At 35.3% G+C, this 20,213-nt stretch overlaps 3 protein-coding genes across 3 annotated transcripts; 2 read left to right on the top strand and 1 right to left on the bottom strand.

Moving 5' to 3' along the window:
• The first annotated feature begins 218 nt into the window (after positions 1-218).
• On the top strand, positions 219-6,624 carry LOC118043328 (anthranilate synthase alpha subunit 1, chloroplastic). Its single transcript, XM_035051282.2, has 11 exons — positions 219-652; positions 1,120-1,304; positions 1,400-1,589; positions 2,486-2,637; positions 3,082-3,197; positions 3,290-3,536; positions 3,645-3,701; positions 3,911-4,063; positions 4,832-4,912; positions 5,400-5,486; positions 5,831-6,624. Exons 1-11 carry the CDS (start codon positions 505-507, stop codon positions 6,155-6,157), a joined length of 1,743 nt encoding a protein of 580 aa, XP_034907173.1. The 5' UTR covers positions 219-504; the 3' UTR covers positions 6,158-6,624.
• Positions 6,625-8,084: 1,460 nt separating this feature from the next.
• Positions 8,085-11,025, top strand: LOC118043327 (clathrin light chain 2). Its single transcript, XM_035051281.2, has 3 exons — positions 8,085-8,421; positions 8,762-8,915; positions 10,441-11,025. The coding sequence occupies exons 1-3, from the start codon at positions 8,162-8,164 to the stop codon at positions 10,783-10,785; spliced, it is 759 nt and encodes a 252-aa protein (XP_034907172.1). The 5' UTR covers positions 8,085-8,161; the 3' UTR covers positions 10,786-11,025.
• Positions 11,026-11,911: 886 nt separating this feature from the next.
• Positions 11,912-17,162, bottom strand: LOC118043325 (uncharacterized). Its single transcript, XM_035051280.2, has 5 exons — positions 16,419-17,162; positions 16,180-16,291; positions 14,988-15,102; positions 13,354-14,379; positions 11,912-13,018 (listed from the first exon to the last, which is right to left on the bottom strand). Exons 1-5 carry the CDS (start codon positions 16,615-16,617, stop codon positions 12,767-12,769), a joined length of 1,704 nt encoding a protein of 567 aa, XP_034907171.1. The 5' UTR covers positions 16,618-17,162; the 3' UTR covers positions 11,912-12,766.
• Between the last annotated feature and the right edge of the window lie 3,051 nt (positions 17,163-20,213).

Here is a 20,213-nt window from a genome sequence, read left to right as displayed (position 1 = left end):
TTGTACTCCAGCAACAAACACCCCGTACCAACACGAGAGAACCTATAAATGGTTAATTGCCATTTAATGCAATAACGCAATTGAGATGTCTTCATAATTCAATTAAAAGAAAAGAGAAATCTAATTAATTAAAGTTGATTTGTGTCCAAACACAATACACAGAACCAATAATCAGAGACAATGCATCCACCTTCACCAGGTCTCAAACAAACAACAACATCTGAATCACAACTAATTCGAAACATGATATAAATAGAAGATAAATTCTCACCAAGAGACTCATGAAGAAAATTCCTAAAATTTTAGACTGGATTAAAAAATATTTCCATTTCAGCACGCACGCACCTTTTATAAGGTGTCGTTTTCAGACTCGTTACATTTCAAAGCTCTAGCCTTCCTGCCTCTCTTTCTCCGGTCATCTTCGCCTATAAATATAAGAAGAGGAACGGCAACTGTTTACGTATTATTACCATCAACACAGAGGCACTACAGATTCTACTCAAAATGCAAACCCTAAGCTTCTCAAACTGCTTGTCTCTGTCCAGTCACCGGCTCTGTCCAGTCCCGTTCACCGGCATTTCAACGAGGAGGTCCAGCTCAGTCTCGTGTGTCCGTCCACTCAAGTGCATTTCCCTTTCCAGTGATTCTCTAGGTTTGTCTTGATTGCGAAGTGTTTGGTTGCTGAGAGTATTGTGAGAAATGGGAAGAAAATCTTGAGCAGTAATTGTTTAGTGTGGCTTCTAAATGGAACATGAGATATATTGATTTATCAGTTAAGAGAAGCTTTTTTTTGGGAAGAAATCATATCTTGCTATTCCTTTTGCATCCAATGCTTGTTTGCTGCGAAAAAGAGGGGAAAGCAATTAACATTTAAGTTCGCCTCTTTTTTTTCTCTAAATATTGTGTGCAGATTTTTATTCAACTTCCTAAGCAACATTTGATTAAAGTGTCATTTCGATTGGTAAATTATAATTAAAGAATTAAGATATGATTATTTTTTTTGTCATTTTTTATGCTCTCATTTAATCAACAATAAATTAACGTGTTTTATTTAACAAATTCTATAGCGACTTTGTTTTCTAAGCTTCAGTTTTAATCTTGGTTTGGTGTTTCTTGTAGTAGTTGATGCCACCGAGTTCAAGGAAGCTGCTAAAAATGGAAATTTGGTACCTCTTCACACCTGTATATTCTCTGACCAGCTCACTCCAGTCACTGCTTATCGGTGTTTGGTGAAAGAAGATGATAGAGATGCTCCTAGCTTTCTATTTGAGTCAGTGGAGCCTGGTTCTCGGGTTTCAAGTGTGGTAAGAGCCCTCCAGTGCTTCCTTGTTTTGCGCATAGGTGGTCGACCTTTTTTTATCACGAGTTGTTAATTTTAAGGTTGGATTGATGGCAATAGGGGCGTTACAGTGTGGTTGGAGCTCAACCATCAATTGAGATTGTAGCAAAAGAAGATAAGGTTAGTCTGATGGACCATGAAGCAGGTACATTGATTGAGGAGATTGTCGAAGATGCGATGCTGGTTCCAAGAAGAATATCAGAGGCTTGGAAACCCCAACTCATTGATGGACTTCCAGACGCATTTTGTGGTAAGACAAGAAATCTCTGCAGACAATTTAAATGGCCCATATGAGATCCTCTTTAAGTATGATTCGGGCATAATTTCATTAACTATTAAAACATATGACCTAATCTACTTGCTGTTCTAAATTCTATTTTAATGATTGGTTGCTTTGATTTACCATGCTGAATGTGAAATGTGGAATACTCTGGGAGGTAATTGGCCTTTACTGATAAATTAACAACGCAGTATACAGCTTTATTGTGATCTCCAAGGATTGGTGCTAGAATGTAAGGGATTAAATTGATAAAATAATTTTCTTTTTAAAAGTTGTAGACAGGCATGGTCTCTGTGTATCGGCCTTAATTATCGTGGCATATTGAGAATTTGTAGTTATCCGGTGCCACCTGTAATATTGGATGTGGGATTATTCGGTGCCATTCATAATCAGAAATATTATTGTTCAAGGAATCAGAATTTACTAGTAACGGCAAGATTATGTGGTACTGAGTACCAACAAACCCCAAGAATACAACAACTGGAAATAACTTATATTTGACCATGATGTGAAATATTTGTCAGTTGTAGTAGAAACATCCATGGTAGTATGATTTACATACAGCATTTCCATGCACATGTCTTGTAGAAATGATGAATGTCCTGATTGGTGTTGTTTTGAATATTTGTATGCACCTTTGTTATTCAACCCTTACCCTGACCGCGTGGATTATGGATTTATTTCTAGAATTTTACAGCCAAATTGGAAAGTCAGATGCGTCCTTTTTTTCTTTCTTTCTTTCATTATATAACTGTCTATCTATAGCGTGGTCGTGTCATAGTTGAATCCCTCCACAAAATCTTAATCAATGTGGTCTCCATACAGTCTTTATGGCCATATCTAATGATAATCCTTGTCATGAGCAGGTGGCTGGGTTGGTTATTTCTCATATGACACTGTTCGATACACGGAGAAGAAAAAGCTGCCATTTTCGAGGGCACCCAAGGATGACAGGAATCTTCCAGACATACATCTGGGACTTTATGATGATGTGATCGTGTTTGATCATGTGGAAAAGGTACTGTTTTTTTATTGACAAAGTAAATTACTGGTGCAATGCCATATTATAAGCAGTGACCTTCCATTTCTATCTATGTGTTATCTATGCTTTTCATTTCTATGACATCATAGTCAACATGTTCCATTTCCTGCTTGAATGTTGAAATAAACACACTAGAATTTACAAAAAACAAAGTAAGGATTCATAGGTTCATTTTAATGTGCATGCTTGATGTATATTCTTATTGTAGATAATAGAGCAAAATGAAATGCGCGCTTTATTGAGCAAGCTATGTGGCAAGTTCAACATGCTCTATTTGTGGTGCATTGTCATTGCTTGTTATCCCTTTTTTAAGAAGTTTATTATTTTCCCAAGCTTTCTTCTTACTGAATATTAATGTAGATAACATAATGTTTATATAGGCTTTTGTGGTTCTAAATTTATCTTTTTGTTTATTCTCAGAAAGCATACATAATTCACTGGGTGAAGATAGATAGATACTCTTCTATTGAGGATGCATACAGTGATGGAATGAAACGTTTGGAAAAATTGTTGGCCAGAGTACTGGATATTGATCCGTGAGTTAATTCTCTGTTCTTTTTAATTTTCTTCTACTGTGTTTCTCTGAAGTTCATTTATATTTTCTTTTTAATATGATTGTCACTGCTAGGCCAAGGCTATCTCCAGGTTCTGTAAAATTACACACTCAGCATTTTGGTCCCTTGTTGAAGAACTCGAACATGACCAGTGATGAATACAAGCAAGCAGTACTACGGGCAAAAGAACATATCCAGGCTGGGGATATTTTCCAGATAGTACTGAGTCAGCGCTTTGAACGCCGAACCTTTGCTGACCCATTTGAAATATATAGAGCATTGAGAGTCGTAAATCCCAGTCCTTACATGACTTACTTGCAAGTATGTGCTCTCTTCTAGTATAGTGTTTATTTTTCCAGTGCGTTGGTCACTGCACAACTTGCAATGCTTAACATTTCTTTCATACTACAAATCTATTGTCTCATACAGGCTAGAGGGTGTATTCTTGTTGCTTCAAGTCCAGAAATTCTTACACGTGTAAAGAATGTAAGATACTAAATTTATGATTTTCTATTACTATGGTATGATATTTCAAGCCAAATGACTTGCTCCGTGCCAACAGCACCGTATTTGGTTTTAAATTTTACTTGTAATAAAGCTGATTGCAGATCTCTATGAATTCTTATGCTCATTTGATTTACTGGCTAGTTTTGAGAATATTCACAAGATTTTTCATTGTTACATTTCTTGAACAGAATAGGGTAGTCAATCGGCCACTAGCTGGGACTGTCAGAAGAGGCAAGACACCTGAAGAAGATGAAGTGTTGGAGGAACAATTACTAAAGGATCCAAAGCAGTGTGCAGAACATACCATGCTTGTCGATTTGGGAAGAAATGATGTTGGAAAGGTTTTACTACTGATTGTGAATGCTATCTTTTATTTCTTGAAGCTCATAGTCAATTGACATGGTATTCCTTGAATTTTAGCTAGAAACTTTATCACTCTGTTAAAAGTCTCTTTTACCAAACCATGCACATATGCTCTTTTAATTTGCAATTGTATATTTCAAGGGTCAATTACGGAGAACTAAATCACTCTGTTAAAAGTCTCTTTTACCAAACCATGCACATGTGCTCTTTGATTTGCAGTTTTTTATTTCAAGGATCATCCTAAATATTTATGTTGGAAAGCTTTCACTTTTACAGTGATCAGTGACTGACTACAACAAATTAAACTACGGCTGTCATCAATTTTTGATTTCTAGCTTTCTTCTGCACAATGTTATTGGTTATAAGTCAGAACAATGTAATTTTGTTTGCTCTCTTCACTGTTATATAAATTGTTATCTGGATGATCAACATCTCAGCATCATTTTATATCCTGAAATTAAGATATATCTTCTTCCGCTTGACTATAAAAATAGGCCTAGTGGATGGAATTTCTTGTCTATCGGAAAAAGAACTTTCTCTGATTTGTTGTCAGCATAGTTTTTCGTCAACATGTGATGTTTTGTGCTGTTGCTTTGCTTATTTATTGTTGGTCTCGTGCTTTTTTTATTAAATGCTGTTTCACCAAGTTTGTTTAAGTATTCAATGGATAGATGTTCCTCCAAAAGAGTGAGCTATATTTCAATAGTAAAGTTGCTTGACTAGCCATTCTGGGTTGTTGATTGTAGGTTTCAAAACATGGTTCTGTGAAGGTGGAAAGGCTTATGAATGTTGAACGATATTCCCATGTTATGCACATAAGCTCCACGGTGAGACACTCTGCCTACAAAATCAAAATGTTGATTGAGCTTTTATATAAAAACTATGTTCTGAATCCCCACGTGTTGTCATTTTGATATTCAAACTATTGTATTCTTTGATTTGAGAATTGGACGCAAAGGAAAGTTAATTTCTAGAAATGCCTTAAAAATTTACGATGCAAGTATGATATTTCGCATCTTTCGTCCATGGCATTTACAGGTTTGCATTTCATTTTCTTGACAACATTGTAAGGGGATCATTTTGATAGTTATATGGGGATAATAACTTGCTATTTTCCTTGTGATGTTATTGATGTTGATGCTGATAACTCTTCTTAAGCAATTAATTTGTGTGGACAATGGCATGGAAGTTGCCAATGCAGTATTTGGTTTGATGTGGATTTGAGATGTATAGATGAAGGACTCGTCCTCTTTTGGCTGGTTAGCTAAAACCAAACTTTTACTAATGAAAACCATACTTTCCCCCAAAATGCAGGTCACAGGAGAGTTGCATGATCATCTCACTTGCTGGGATGCCCTGCGTGCTGCATTGCCTGTTGGAACTGTCAGTGGAGCACCAAAGGTTTGCTTTTCATCTTATTGTTTCCCATTCCTGCCCAACTTGATTCTCCTGTTCTAATGATTTTTAAATCACTGATGAGATGCTCACAACTTGACTTGGTGTTTGGGCTGAACTAAATTTGCAAACATTATTCGGTCACTATTTATGCTTTTTCATGGCTTGTTTGGTATTAGGGCATCCTTGTGACTGCACCTGTATTGGCAAGGTTGTTTGTGAAATCTGTCATGACTAAGTTTAGACTTTACAGCCTAATTTTTTCCAAATTGCTTTCCCAAGCACTATCAAGATGCAATGTTCCTTTCCCTTTGCAAATTCCAGTGATCATCATTTGAATTGTGATCCAGGTGAAGGCAATGGAATTGATTGACCAAATGGAGGTGTCGAGGCGTGGCCCATACAGTGGAGGATTAGGTGGGGTTTCCTTCACTGGTGATATGGACATTGCACTGGCTCTTAGGACCATGGTATTCCCAACCGGAACTCAATACAACACAATGTACTCATACAAGGATGCCCAGCTGCGCCGTGAATGGATTGCTTACCTTCAAGCTGGTGCTGGTATAGTTGCAGACAGTGTACCTGATGACGAGCATCGTGAATGCCAGAACAAAGCTGCTGGACTTGCTCGTGCCATCGACTTGGCAGAATCAACTTTTGTTAACAAACCATGAGTTTTAGCAACAGATGCAAATATAGATTTCAATACCAGCCGAAGTTTTGTAGGTAGCAACCTGCTTTGGAAGCAAGCTAGAGTTGCCTGAGAGGCAGAGTAAGAAAAGAATGCTAACCAGTTGAATGTCAAACTTCTGCTTGTTTTAGAGCACACAAAATAAATAGAGCGAAGTCAGTTTTTCATGGAAATAGTGTTCCTTCTCTCATTACTTGCCGTCGAGGATCTTAAGATCCTGAGTAGGAATATCAATTAATAGAAACTGAATACAGGAAAACTATTAGCTTTAATGATAAATTTTTTTAGTAAACTGATCCAATATCTATTAACTTAAAAGATAACTTTCCTCAACGGATCCAGAGTATAGTGCGGTCTTGCTTTTATGCTGAACGAGGCCCCATTTAATTGTGTTGAATTTAGAGCATAAACAAAATCCAAGCACTGGGACAAGCAGAGCAGGAATTAAAACCAAGGCAGGTGGGATTTAAGTTACGTTTTCCCACTGAACTTGGTATTGAGTATTGATTACTTTATTTATGTGCTTGAATGCAGGAATGAAATTGAATAAAACGATACCCTAATGGTGTTTGCGTTCCTTCCTTTTAGATTTTTATTTTTTATTTTTTTTCATATTTCCAACATGTGAGTGTTTCATATATGGATGGGGAGGAGGTCCCAGCATTGGCAAAGTAACAGTAGCATTTCCCATGTGGTTGAGCAGAAAATAGATCAAAACAGGAGTGATGATGCGCCTTAATCAAACATGCTGTTGATGGGTCTCTTCCTGTTGTCATTTCCATCACCACCACTTCCCGGGTCGTAGTCAACGTAGAATGTTAAGATTGTAACACAAAAAAAAATGTAGTAACATGTTGATAGCATGATGAAGAAAGATATTTAATCCTTCAATTGCAAGCTCTCGTATATTTAATTTTTCATTTTGATCTTTATTTTTAAAAATTTTGAATTTTATCCTTGACATTTTTATTAAAATTTCTTTTCTTTCAATAATTTTTTTATTGTTTTATTTTTTTTAGCTAAACACTTATTCTTTTGATTTTTTTTCTTTTTAATAAATCTAATTTTTCAATTCACTTAAACCCTCCAATTAAATTTTTTTATCCTTCTGGTTAATATTTTTTTCTCACCTTTATCTTTTTGCATCCTCTTTTGTAATTATTTTTTTTATATAGTTTTATTTTCCAACATTTAATTTATTGGGAATTCAGCTTCATATAATTTTATTATTCTTCATTGTTTTTTTTAGTATTGTTTTTGTGATTATCTTCAAGTTTTGTCTATTGATTTATCATGGTCTCATAACATAGGTCATGATTTTTGCTTGTCTTTTTTTAATATAATTATTTTTTTAGTTTTTTGTTTCTGTTTTATTTTTCAAGGTGTTATTTTAATTCATCTATATGTTTTATATATATACAAATAAAATTTATTTTTTAAAATAACAGATATTCATTTTTAAATCACATTGTTGATATATTCGGCCATGCCTAATATTATTTATAACATGAGTTTATTCAATCAGCTTCATTTATTTTTATCTTTTAAGTCATTAGTATTTAAAGATATGAATTATTTATTTATTTATTTAAATAAACAGGTTTAGTAAACACAATTGAATGCGTCATCTTATTTTATATTATAAAATATCTTGATTTCACTTGTATGAATTTTTTAATTTATATTTTAATTTTTTTATATATAAAAATATATTTAATAACTTGCATACATGCTATTTTTAAAAAAAATTACCTCATGACAAAACACAGCAATTAAATTACTAAAAACCCTAGAAATTAGATAACGACTAGAAAAAAATGACGCCATTAGAAATATCCTATTCGGCCCATGGACTCATCAAAGCCCAAATTTTCCGAATAATTCCTCATAACCGAAACGCTCACGCTCCAACCAAGCTCTCTTTTATCTGCCCGAAATCCAAAGAGAGTGAAACCATTTCCTTGTTCGTAGATAACAGGCAATACCAATGTCAACATTTGCCAACCCAGTCGCACAAAACGACTCCACTCGCATGTTTGATGAAGATGATTCCTACGTAGGCTACGATTCGCAGCCATTCGATGACTCATTCGCCGCCGGCAATGATGTTTTCGAGTCTCAGTTACCGATCTACGGCGAGTTTTCTCCTCTTGAAAACGAAGGGTTCGGAGGACCGGAGGGTCCTATTTTTCCTCCACCGTCGGAGAAGGACGCTGAACAGGGATTTGCTCTCAGGGAATGGAGAAGGTAGATCTGATAAAAAAAAAAAAAATTGGCGTTTGATTGATATTTTCTGTGTGCTTAAAAGATAATTTGATTAAAAACTGTAATTCTGTTTGAACTCTTCGCGAGTAGTGAAATTTGAGAGTTAATATATAATTAGGAGTTTTGATCAATGAAACAAATTTAAGACTTGTTTGAATCAATGAAACTTTATTTTATTTTATTTGTATGGATCAAGAACCAATCTGTAATTTATGTTTATATATTTGATTGTGGTCTTGATTGGTTCAATTTGATAAAAGTATTAGTTTTTATTACATAAAATGATCATGATTAATTTTGTTTGCCGGTTTTTGATACCAAGGCAAAACGCCATACTGTTGGAGGATAAGGAGAGGAGGGAAAAGGAGTCATTGAGCCAAATAATCAAGGAAGCTGAAGATTATAAAGTTGAATCTTACAAGAAGAGGGAGATCGCTTGCGAGAATAACAAAATCACTAACAGGGAAAAAGAGAAGGTCAGATTGCATTTTGTATTTTCTTAGCTGATGTTGCCGTTTTGTTTGTTCTTTGTTTGATAATATTGGTATCTCAGTCTACTAACTTTTGGGCTATGGGTTAGAGCAAATGTTATTTTTGTTGTTATTTAAGTTTTCATTTGAACAAGCTGTATATTTCTAGACATGTTGAAATGTTCTTTAAGTCCCACCATAAAGGTATTCTTTTTTGGTATAGCATGTGCAAGAAAGGGCTTGGTTAAGCTATCTGTGAGTATATGCCTAAAAGAGTGATAGGTTATGTTTTTTTCAGTGCTTCTGTAACTTCTATGTGACTAGTACTTTAATATGATCAATGGGAAGAGTTAGAAGCCTGGAGTTGTTGCATTAGATGCATTCAGGTGTTGAATTATTTTGATAATGTCCTTGTAGAGGATAATCACAGAGTTGCTTCCTACTTTGACAATGTGAATTAGAATGGGATAAGAAATCAATAGACTCTCAGTCAAGATTCTCTTGTTGCGACCTGATTGGATTTTTGAAGGGACTAAACAAACTAGGATCTCCTAGTCAAGAATAATGGTACTAGATATTTGATTCTGGATGGTTTTAAATTTAATTCATGTGTGGTATTTCTAAAAAAAAAAGAAGAAGAAGAAGAAGGAAGGGAGTGGGGGCAAATAGTTCCATTCAGTCATCCCGGAAGTAGTCCAAGTTACCATCACATATGTAGATGTTACCTGTTTTGATGCTGATATTTTCTATCGGCTACTTAATAGTCATTTATCACTTGATCCATCTGATCACATATATTTTTCCTCTTAGGTTCCAAATTCAGAATAATGTATGTTAGTTCATTACTAAGTGATTTTTACATGTGCAACCATTTCAGGCAATTTAAAACTTGAAAGGAAAAAAGGTTATGTTTGTAAGCAGAAAGCTTCTAGCACAATGTAGAAACTATGCACATGCATGTAGCATGGACTTGATATAATCTTTGTGGTGATCAAATTTGATTTTTTTTTCTCATTAAAAAATTGTCCATGTGTGGTCTATGTACAGCCTTTACTTTTGAAGATTGTGTTTGGCATTTTCTGGGTCTACAACTTCCTTTGTAGCTTGACTACCAAAGCTGCATATGTTGCACTTGTACAAACTTCTTGTTATGAATAGCTGGTTACCTGTTTTTGATTTTATAGCTTAAATTATATGTCCTTCAATTTAGAAGGGCACTGATCAACTGCAAACTGGGGAAGGAAAATGATTGAAATTAGTATGGTAGAGCTTGGACTTTTTCATGCACAATCTAATCAGCTAACTGGATGTTATTTCCATGACTAGGTTGGCTATGTACTTCTTGACTTGCTAATGAACTTAATCATTATTTCCTTTGGATGAAAATCGAGCAGTAAAATTTGTTTTTTTTTAGGAAACACTGCACTGCCCGCGAAGTTAGTATTTTAATAGCAAGTTTGGTTTCTGACATCTAAATAGTAATGGAATGACGAGTCTTTTTTTTTCTGGCCTGCATCTTCTTCTTTGTCAGTTATTTCTGGTCAACCGAGAAAAATTCCATGCTGAAGTTGATAAGAATTACTGGAAGTCAATTGCAGAGCTCATTCCTAATGAAGTTGCAGCTATAGAGAAGAGGAAAGGGAAGAAAGATCTGGAGAAGAAGCCTGCTATTGCTGTGATCCAGGGCCCAGAGCCTGGGAAACCAACTGAACTCTCAAGGATGCGGCAAATACTCTTGAAATTGAAGCACAGTGCACCTCCTCACCTGAAGTATTCCCCAGCAGAAGCAGCCACTTCTATTGATGCTACAGTTGCAACCACATCCCTCAAGACTAATACTGTGGTGACGGCTTCTGAGCCTGTAGCTGTTGCTTGATAATTTTGTTTTTACATTCTTTGCCCACATGTATTGAAAGAAGTTGAAGAGCTCATTAGAGTTTGGTTGGTTTAGCAACAACCGTTTTAAATATGGTTCACAGGCTTATTCGACTGCTGTTTTTTTGTCTTTAATGTGTACAAAACTAGGCCATTCAAGCAGGTTCATAACTAGATAAATTGTTTGTCAAATTTCACTGCTGCTTTTTTTGAACCCGCAATAAATATGCTGTTATTCTGATGCTGCAAGTTTCGTGATTCATGTTTCCAACAATCCAGTTCGTCGTGTTGTCATTCATGGTGGCTGTGTGTTTGAGCTTGAAAAGCTGCTTGGGGGCAGTGCTATCTTGTTTTTACCGAATGGATGGATGTAGGCAAGCTCAAGAATCTTTTAAAGCAGCTGACGATTCATGAGAACTGGTTATTTTTTTGAAGTGTTTTTTTATTTTAAAATATATTATTATAATATTTTTTATTTTTAAAAATTTATTTTTAATATAATACATCCAGTCTAAAATATTAAAAAATAATTTTTAAAAAAGAATCAAAATTTAAACGAACAGAATTTAATGTGCTGGTTCAATTATTTAAATTTTCAGTTGAGTTATGTGGTCCTGTTACTGATTGACTTTATCTGGAAAAATAAGAGAGTATCTTCAAAAGACATGTTTCGTTTGGAATGGATCTTAAGTAATATATCATGGCAAATGGGTACTCGCATGGTGGTCCAGCTTCAAAGAGCTGGAGTTGGAAATGATGCTGCCTGCAAAGCTTGATCCCTTTATCTTCCTGTCGTAGTCTCTTTTTTGTGCAGCTCAAAAGAGTTTTATTTGCCTGCTTTGCATACCCTAGGTCTAAGATTAGGAATTTTATGGTGGTCCGATCCTTCACACTTTCATGGGTTTAATCCCCTACTCCACACTTGTGGGTTTCTTTCCCCTCCTTAAAAATTAAAATGCCCTTGCGCCTTTTGGGGTTTTAATTGGAGGGATGGATTTTTGTACGTAATTTCATAGGGGGTGAATCTCTGCCCTCCAAAAAAGAACATTTAGAAATTAAATAATATTTTACATTGCGGTAGCTGTCTAGAAATATATTAAAATAAATATTTTTTATTTTTTAAAAAGTAATTTCTAAAAAAACATGGTGTTGTAGCAAAGACAATCAGACCCTAGCTTGTAAAAATTACTGGTTAAGCTAGGCTTCAATTCATCCTTAAGCTGGCTGCTGCGTTGGTGGACGCTGCTTCCATTGTTGTATGAAGTCTTTTCCATTTTCTTCATTTTCAGTAGTGCACCAGGACGCCAGGGGTAATGAGTTTCAGACCCCTGACCTTCCCTTTAACAGTTTTGCATTGGAACTGATGCCTCAGGGAGACTTCTAGTTCTCTGAGAATTTCACCATCTTAACAGCTCAATACATTAACCGATGGCATCAAGCGTCAATAATGATACTGCAATAAATCCCACTTTGTGTTAGTCACAAACTAGGTAGGTAAATCATAAATGTGATCCCAGAAAATCTGTTTCTGTGTTTCCTTGACAGGGCCTGAAATCCAAAAGCAGTAAGCCGCTGCAATTTTTATGCACCCGGTTCTTTTCATATTGGGATGCCAGATGAGCGACAGAAAAGAAATGGGGATTATGCAAGGCCGTGGGATGGGGGGAGTGGTCCATGGTTTTCGATAATGAGGGGTCAACTTCTTAATGCCAATACAGAACACCCCACCAGTAGAAATGGGCCATAAAGACTGTTCTACTAATAACTGATTTTCCTAATAATAGAACCGTGAATTACATAAAACTTAATCGCCAATCAATCTAACAAGCTTTACATCAAACATGGAGGGAGGATTTTGGTCATTTTCTTTTTCATGGAAATTGTTTCCTCTTTCAATTGTCAGGCTGGATGAGGACCCACAAGAAGACACGGAGATTAGATTTAGAAATGGAGTTCATAACTCGAATGTTTGATTCTGAGCATCATCTGCCTCGTAGAGGTGAACGGCCACCTCTCTCACTGCCAATATCATCTTCTAGTTCAATCCCATCCAAACAAAGACCATTGTTGTTGATACTCACTTCTGAACTAGCATTACTGCTCGTTGCAAGAGGGGAGTCTGAAACACTAACTGTCCTGCTTCTTGCAGGCCCTGATCTCACACTGTACATCGACGATGCTGGTATATTAGTCATCAAAGGCCGTAAATTACCAGGAATGGTGCGCCTTATGTCCTGCTCAATACAAAACAAAATCAGAATAAATAACAGAATAAAGCACTGGATTGCTTGACTCAACTTCTCCATCACTTTAGATGAGTATCCTTGCCAAGGAACTGAAAGAGAGTAATAAAATAAGAAAACGAGTCATGTTTTGTTTGACTTCAAGAAAACTCAGGCGCAAATCAACATATAGAAGTGGAAGATAGTACTTGTGAATTGATGGAATAAAAGGATCTGAAATTATCAGCTTGAAACACTATCTGGTGTGTTGCGTTCAATTACCAAGGGTTCTTGTCCTGAATTCAAAAAAAAAAAAAAAAAAAACTAACTAATTGGAATATACATACCATGTGCCTTATGGCCATATCCAAAGATTTCTTTGAGAGTGTTCTTCCAAAGCCAGAGCTGTCTGGAGATGATGACTTCCCAGTCAGATTACCACTAGGAGAGTGTTTGCCATCTTGCTTGGGAGGTGCCAGTTTTCGCATATTTATCACTCTCTCGACCATTTTGGTTCCAATAATGACAGGGCTAACATTGTCATTAATTTTTGAATGCCCACGACTAAATGCAGGAACAGAGCTCCCACTGGGGTGCATAATGCCATTGGGGGCTCGTCCTCTTGACGGGGAGCAAGATTGACGTCTTGGCCGTCCATTAGGAGCAGGCTCAACAGAGGAAGATCGAGCACTGGGTGCTCCAGGCCTACCCCTAGTAGCTGAAAGTGGCCGTTCAGGTGCTGAAGTTCTTAAATTTGGTGGAGCATCAAGTGAAAAACCAGGCATCTCTGACGGCTTCCATGGCCTAGATTTCACCGTTGGAGAAGAGCCACGTGCCATCACGGGATTCCTAGCAACTGTGGGAGCTGACTTGGTAACAGTAGGAGCTGACCTGGTAACTGAAGATGATGACTTAACAGGAGCAGCAGACAGGCTAGGTGACCTTGATGGAGTGGATGGTCGTCGAGTGGGGCTTGCTGCCCTTGATGTAGACTTGGATGGAGGTATAGAGGGCCTTGCAGTTGGGGTTGAAGATCGTGCTGTAGACCTTGATGGTGTTGAGGATCTTGCAGGAACTGTGGACTTCATTGTAGAAGTAGTTGATTTAGCTGCAGAGACAGTCAGCTTAGCTGCAGAAACTGTGGGCTTAGATGAGGACAGGGTGGCCCTGGAGGTTGGTGTTGATGATCTTGAAGGTTTAGGACCTGTAGTCACTGTGGGGCGTCCGGTTGGTGTTAAAGGCCTAGATCCTGGACCACCTGATGATGAAGGCCTGCGCATTGCTGCACCTGAAGAGTTCAACCCAGGGGAAGAAGCTGATTGTTTCGATACCAAGTTGCCCCTTGCAACATGCTCTGGCTGAGGGTTAGCTAGCTATGACCACAATGAACAGAATTCACTTCACACATTAGTTGTGAACTCATCAAAAGACCTAGAAAATTCTGAAAAGAAGATGAAAAATGAAGACCACCTTCATGATATTTGAGCAACTTTTACTACATGAGAAGAAGCGGCAAGCATAGCTATGGCTTCAGAACTCTTTAACAATTACCATAGATGCTTGAGGAGAAACTTGAGAAATGGTATCAAATGTTTTAAACTCTTTGTTTTGTTTCAAAATTGAATGTTTAAGGCAATACAATCTTGTGAAATTGAGGATCCAAGAATTCAATTCAAGTTTGGGGCTTGTCAAGGAACCAGATCAATAAATGAAAATCAGAAGCTTCAAGTGTTCCATAACAAACTCACATAGTTTGATTTATTGATAATAAAAACAGATATGGGGCAATAAATCATATGCAATTGAGATGCTTCCAAACACAATCTTTTCTTTTAACTAAAACCAGGACCACAATGCACTGTGCCTGTTTGCACTTTAAACAAAATGGATTGCATAAATCAACTTTAGTCAAATGCAATAATATAAACAAGAAAGCACTGAAGAAAAAGGAGGGCTTAAAATTGTAAAATAGTGCTCTTACTCTAGATTTCAGAGCAGTTGGGCGGGCCTTTGGAGTACCGATCTGACTCATAATGGTCTTTTGTGATTCCATCTCCAAAGAAGGAAAAAGAGGGGTACCGGGAGGCGTTAGGAGCCTGAAAACAGATGATAACTCTCATTAACATCAGTTTAGTGGCACTGCTCTCAGCTCGTTACATCCATGTGAAACAATATACACACGCAAGCTCCATCTATGGAATTTATTTTGTATTCTTAGGCAACAGGACATGTCTATCTACTGATTATACAATAATGCCAGTTTATTGGGAAATCCATAAGCTGTGGAAATATGATCAAACTCAGAAAATGACAATGGAGAAAATTGATAGCTTGCCTATTCCATAGAAATATGATCAAAACATGACAATACAACTCGAGATCTCAAGTTTTACTTTCTATAAATGAGGAGAAACTGTCAGCTCTTTCCACCTTACAGAAGCCTAGCCTCTGAACAAGAAAACAGTCTAGGCCTAACCTTCTCTAGGAATCGCATTTTGATGTCCAACCAGTTTATTCATATGAAAGATAGTGGCTTAGATTGCCATGACTCCAGCAGCAAAACTTTTGCAATGTTTATGGAAACTACAGATTCTATAACAGAAATCAAATTGTCACGTTACTTCCACTAAAATCTTCAGATTTCTCTTTTTCCAATCAAGAAACAGGAATAAAAGGGAGACCATGCATTGTACAAACTGCTTGAGGATGACAGAAATTTGTCGAACAATACAAGGTATTGCAGTGTTATCATCAGTCACATCTACAAAGTGCATCCACTTCGAGCAGAAGCACAAATTATTGATGACTATAAGCCACTTCTCCATCTCTTTTTTCTCAATAGGTGGTCCCTTTCGTTCAAGTCTTTTATTTAAGATAGACCCAAGCTAAACAAAGACCAACTAAATACAGAAAGAAAAGCAAGTTGGAAAAGCTAAGATAAAGCGACCCAAAAAAAAATAGGGAGGTCATTGTTCTAAAGCATGATTAAAAAGAACAATTTTCTAAAATTTCAGTCTCCAACGGGTTTATTCAATTCGATTTACTTAATAAACTGATAATGACTCTTGAACGTTGACGAACCAAAACATCGAGATCATATGAATTCGCTAATCAAAAACTTTATTAAAAAACATCAAACCAAGAAGAGGGGGAAAGAATAAGCTTCTAGTTACCAGTCATAGTCGTTTTTATCATTCTCGGAGTTGAGAAAATCATCAGCCCCTGTTTTCCTCGCGGGCGTAGAAGAAGAAATATTAAATATAGGCAAAGTTCCATGCTTTGACCCTGCAATTTTTGGAAAAACAAAATTACGTAAGAATTTAAACCAAATAATCATCTTCACCGGACCATAAACCTAAAAGATTAGTAACAAGTAATCTACAATAACTGTTTTTTAAAAAAAAATTATTACCTAATGGTGCATCAAATTCTTCAGTGTTATTAATTAAAAGCAAATTATTCTGCTCCTTTTCACGCTTCTTCATTTCTAAAAATAAAGCAAGCTCTTCTTCTTTCTCTTTCATCATTGTAGCTCTTAATTGCTGCCTTTGCTTCACCACTGCTGCTTGCATTTGCATTTGCGAGTCCTGTGCCCTAAAACTACGATTCATTTTTTCAAATCTGAAGGGGAAAAAAATCCCCAACCAAAATACACTGAAAATTTCACAGATCGAAAGCTGAAACCAAGCTTCGCTTCTCACTCACACCTCTTAGATCTAAAAATGCACTCAAAACGCAGCATTCCGTGGCTGCTTCGCTTTACAAAGCCGAGAGCTACAGAGTCAGAGCACGGCTTCAAGAGAGCTCCATTGCTAAGTCAAAGCACTAAGAGAGAAAGCTAAAGCAAGTTCCGTTGTTGGCCACAAAAGCAGAGGGGAGAAACACAAATTCTAGAGTGACATTTGGAAGAGAATGTTCAATGCAGAGAGGACGAGGTGAGGGGCAGGTTTAAAGTGTAATTATGAGGAGGAGTGGAGGGTAAAATTGTCAGAGAAATGAAAGAGAAAAGGAAGCGGTTTTTGAGTGATAATGGGGAGTGGTGGAGTGTGGTGGGATTTCTTGTAGGAGAGGACAACTGTAACTATAATAGAGACAATACAAGAGAGAGAGTCCTGCTGGTGGTTGTTTTCTTTTCTCTCACTTAAAGCCTACGTTTTTAGATTTTCTTCTTCTTTTGAAATCCTTTTTTAGGTGGATGAATTATCACGATATTACCCTTTTTTATTATTCCTTTAATGTTGTTGCTTTTGGATTTTTGGATTTGTGAGGTTGTTTTGCAGTTGCGCCCTTCACTCCTTTTATTGTTCTTGTTCATCTCCTTTGTTTGGGGAACATTTTCCTTTTGCTCCTACCTCGGACAAGCAATATAAAGTAGCTATTACTAGCTGTATTTTCTTTTTATAAGAATTACTGAAAGTATTTACTTGCTAAAAAAAATATTTGAATTTTAAAAAAAAATTAATGTGTTAATATGCTGATATTAAAAATAAATTTATATATATATATATAATACTTTAAAAATGATCACTAATTCAATAACGAACATTACCTTGAAAAGTATAACAAGAAAATGAAACGAAATTTTTGCAATTAGTTGCACTGACCAGATCTGAATTTCCAGCGGGCGTGAGATATAAAAAGAAAAGTTAGACGTGTCAAGTATTAGTGACTGCACGGAAAGGGCGTGTTAAAATCAAGTTTTCATAAGCTTGTGTCCAGGGGCTCTTTTTTCCATTTCATCATGTTTTTTTTTTTTGTAATCATTAAGTAGATTTGTGGGTAGTTAGATATTTTAATAAATATAAAATTATTAACATGTGTGGGAGACGCCCATGTTGTTTGGATAGTTTACGTGGCGCCTCTTAAGTCTTAAGAGTGTGTTTGGTATTGCGGTAGCTGTTGTGATTGTGGTTTGAAAAAAATTGTTTTATAAAAATTACTTTAGTTGAGGTTGATTTGAAAAAATGAGTGTTTGGTTAAAACTGTGGTTGAAATTGAGGTTGAAGAAAACGTAGTTTAATGTGTTTGGTTTTAAAAATGCTTTTCAAATTGAGGTTATAAAATAATTTTAAAAAATATATATTAATATTGATGGTTTTAAATTTAAATATTGTAAAATTAATTACTCCTATTATATCATGAAAAAAATAATACTTTATATAAAATATTTTTTATTATTCTATTAAACTATTTATAATTTCATTACATACAAAATTCATTTGATAAAAACTACAAAATTGATATTACTTGCAAGTGAATTTAATTCACTTCTATACTAGTTTTTCAAGAAAAAATTTCGAGGAAAAAAATATTATTCACGTCGCGAACGAATTTAATTCTGAAAACTAGTTTTTTTTTTTAAAAAATATATATAATACAATTAACACATTATTTTTTTTTTAAAAAAAAAAAACCTGCGTACAGTGCAAGTGAATTGCACTGTTCACGTGAACAGTGCAATGAATTGCATTGTTCCTTGTTTTTTATTAGCCGTAGAGAACGAAAAGCATGTTTTTGTTGCTTTTCCGTTTCAAACGCAAAATTCATGTGGATTCCATGCACAGTAAATCACTTTTCTTAATTACCAAACGGCTGCGGACTGCGTTTTAAATAAAACACAGCCGCAGCCGCGTAGACAAACAGACCCTAAGTCTTAACAATCAAAAAGGCTAATTGTTATGTCATTCGAAGCATCAGGAGGCCATGCATTTTATGGGGCAGTATGTGTATGTTATTCGGCGGTGGTTGAATTCCCCTCTACTCTCTGCCCTCCTATCAAGAATTGAGGTAGCCTAGCTAAAATTAAAAGCTATCCTTATATTTTGTTTTTGTTTCAATTGTAGTTTTTATTTTTTTTATTGCTTTGCATCTTTTTTTTATTTAAATAATATTAAATTAATATTTTTTTAGATATTTTTAATATATTAACATTGAGAATATTAAAAAAAATAATATATTTTTAATTAAAAACACTTTTAAAAATACCTCTTATCATATTAATAAATACACTTTAACAAAATCGATCAATTGTGGATATTGATGTAGTGTTTGAGATTATGATAGATGTTGTTTTTAAAAATATTTTTCATCTAAAAAAATAAATTAAAATAATATTTTTTATTTTAAAAAAATTATTTTTAATATTAAATAAAAAACAAAAAACAAAATTCGAAGAAAAAAAACAGTGATTCTGAGTAAAATATCCGGGGAGGAGTGATGTTACTAGGAGTACTTTACTCTTCAATCCTTTTCCTTCGAGGCACTGGATCGCAGCAACTTTAAAAATAGCGGATGCCCACGAGCTGTGGGCTAGTTCAAGTTGGCCCACTTCCATCGACCCCTTGAGCAGAACTACAGTAAGAAAAATTAAAGCTATGCCACGGGAGGGAGTGGGCTACTTCAACTTAGGCCTTGTTTACTGACACTTGAACTTTCAATCAATCAGATAAAGTGCAAGCTGGTACAGGACCCGTGGCTAGCAATGGAGTGGCGAGCAAGATAAACTGTTGAGAACCACCTTGCTTGTCAGGCTACGCTAATACGCTTTATTGGGGTTTAAATGACACGTAGTGGGCACCATTTAAATAGTACAGCGATGAAGATATATTAAAATGATAATATTATTTTATTTTTTATTTTAATACATTAAAATTAAAAAAAAATCAAAAAATATTAATTTAAAATTAAAAAAATTATTTGAAAATTTTTAAAAAATAAAAATATCATTAGCATGTATTTTTACACGAAAAATTATTTGAAAAGCAACCGCTACCACGCTACTAAACATACTTTAAGAGAAATTTAAAAAAAAAATACTGTAGATAGTTAATTGAGCTAAGCTGTAATTTAAATATTCTTTTAACATAAAAAAATATTCAAGTTTTGTTGGCATTTTTTCTAGTATAGAGAAATTATATTTTACAGAGTTTGAACTAATATTACGCGTCGACTTAGTGATTTTAAATGTAATCCTTGGAGATTATTAAAAACGTAATTTTACTAAAAAAAATAAAATGATACATTTTAAAAAAATATTAAACTGATAACATATTAAATCAACTTGAGTTAACATATCGAATTCACGATACGGGCAATAAAACTATAACAACTCCATGTAAATTAATTTAAAAAAATTATAAAGTTTAATTCTTGAACCAATATTATCTAATGATAAAAATAAATAAATAATTAAAAAAATATGACTCGG

The sequence above is a fragment of the Populus alba genome, chromosome 10 (genome assembly GCF_005239225.2).
Source record: "Populus alba chromosome 10, ASM523922v2, whole genome shotgun sequence".
NCBI classification, from domain to species: domain Eukaryota; kingdom Viridiplantae; phylum Streptophyta; class Magnoliopsida; order Malpighiales; family Salicaceae; genus Populus; species Populus alba.
Note: the sequence above shows the minus strand (reverse complement) of the source record. Positions and strands in the feature narration are given on the sequence as shown.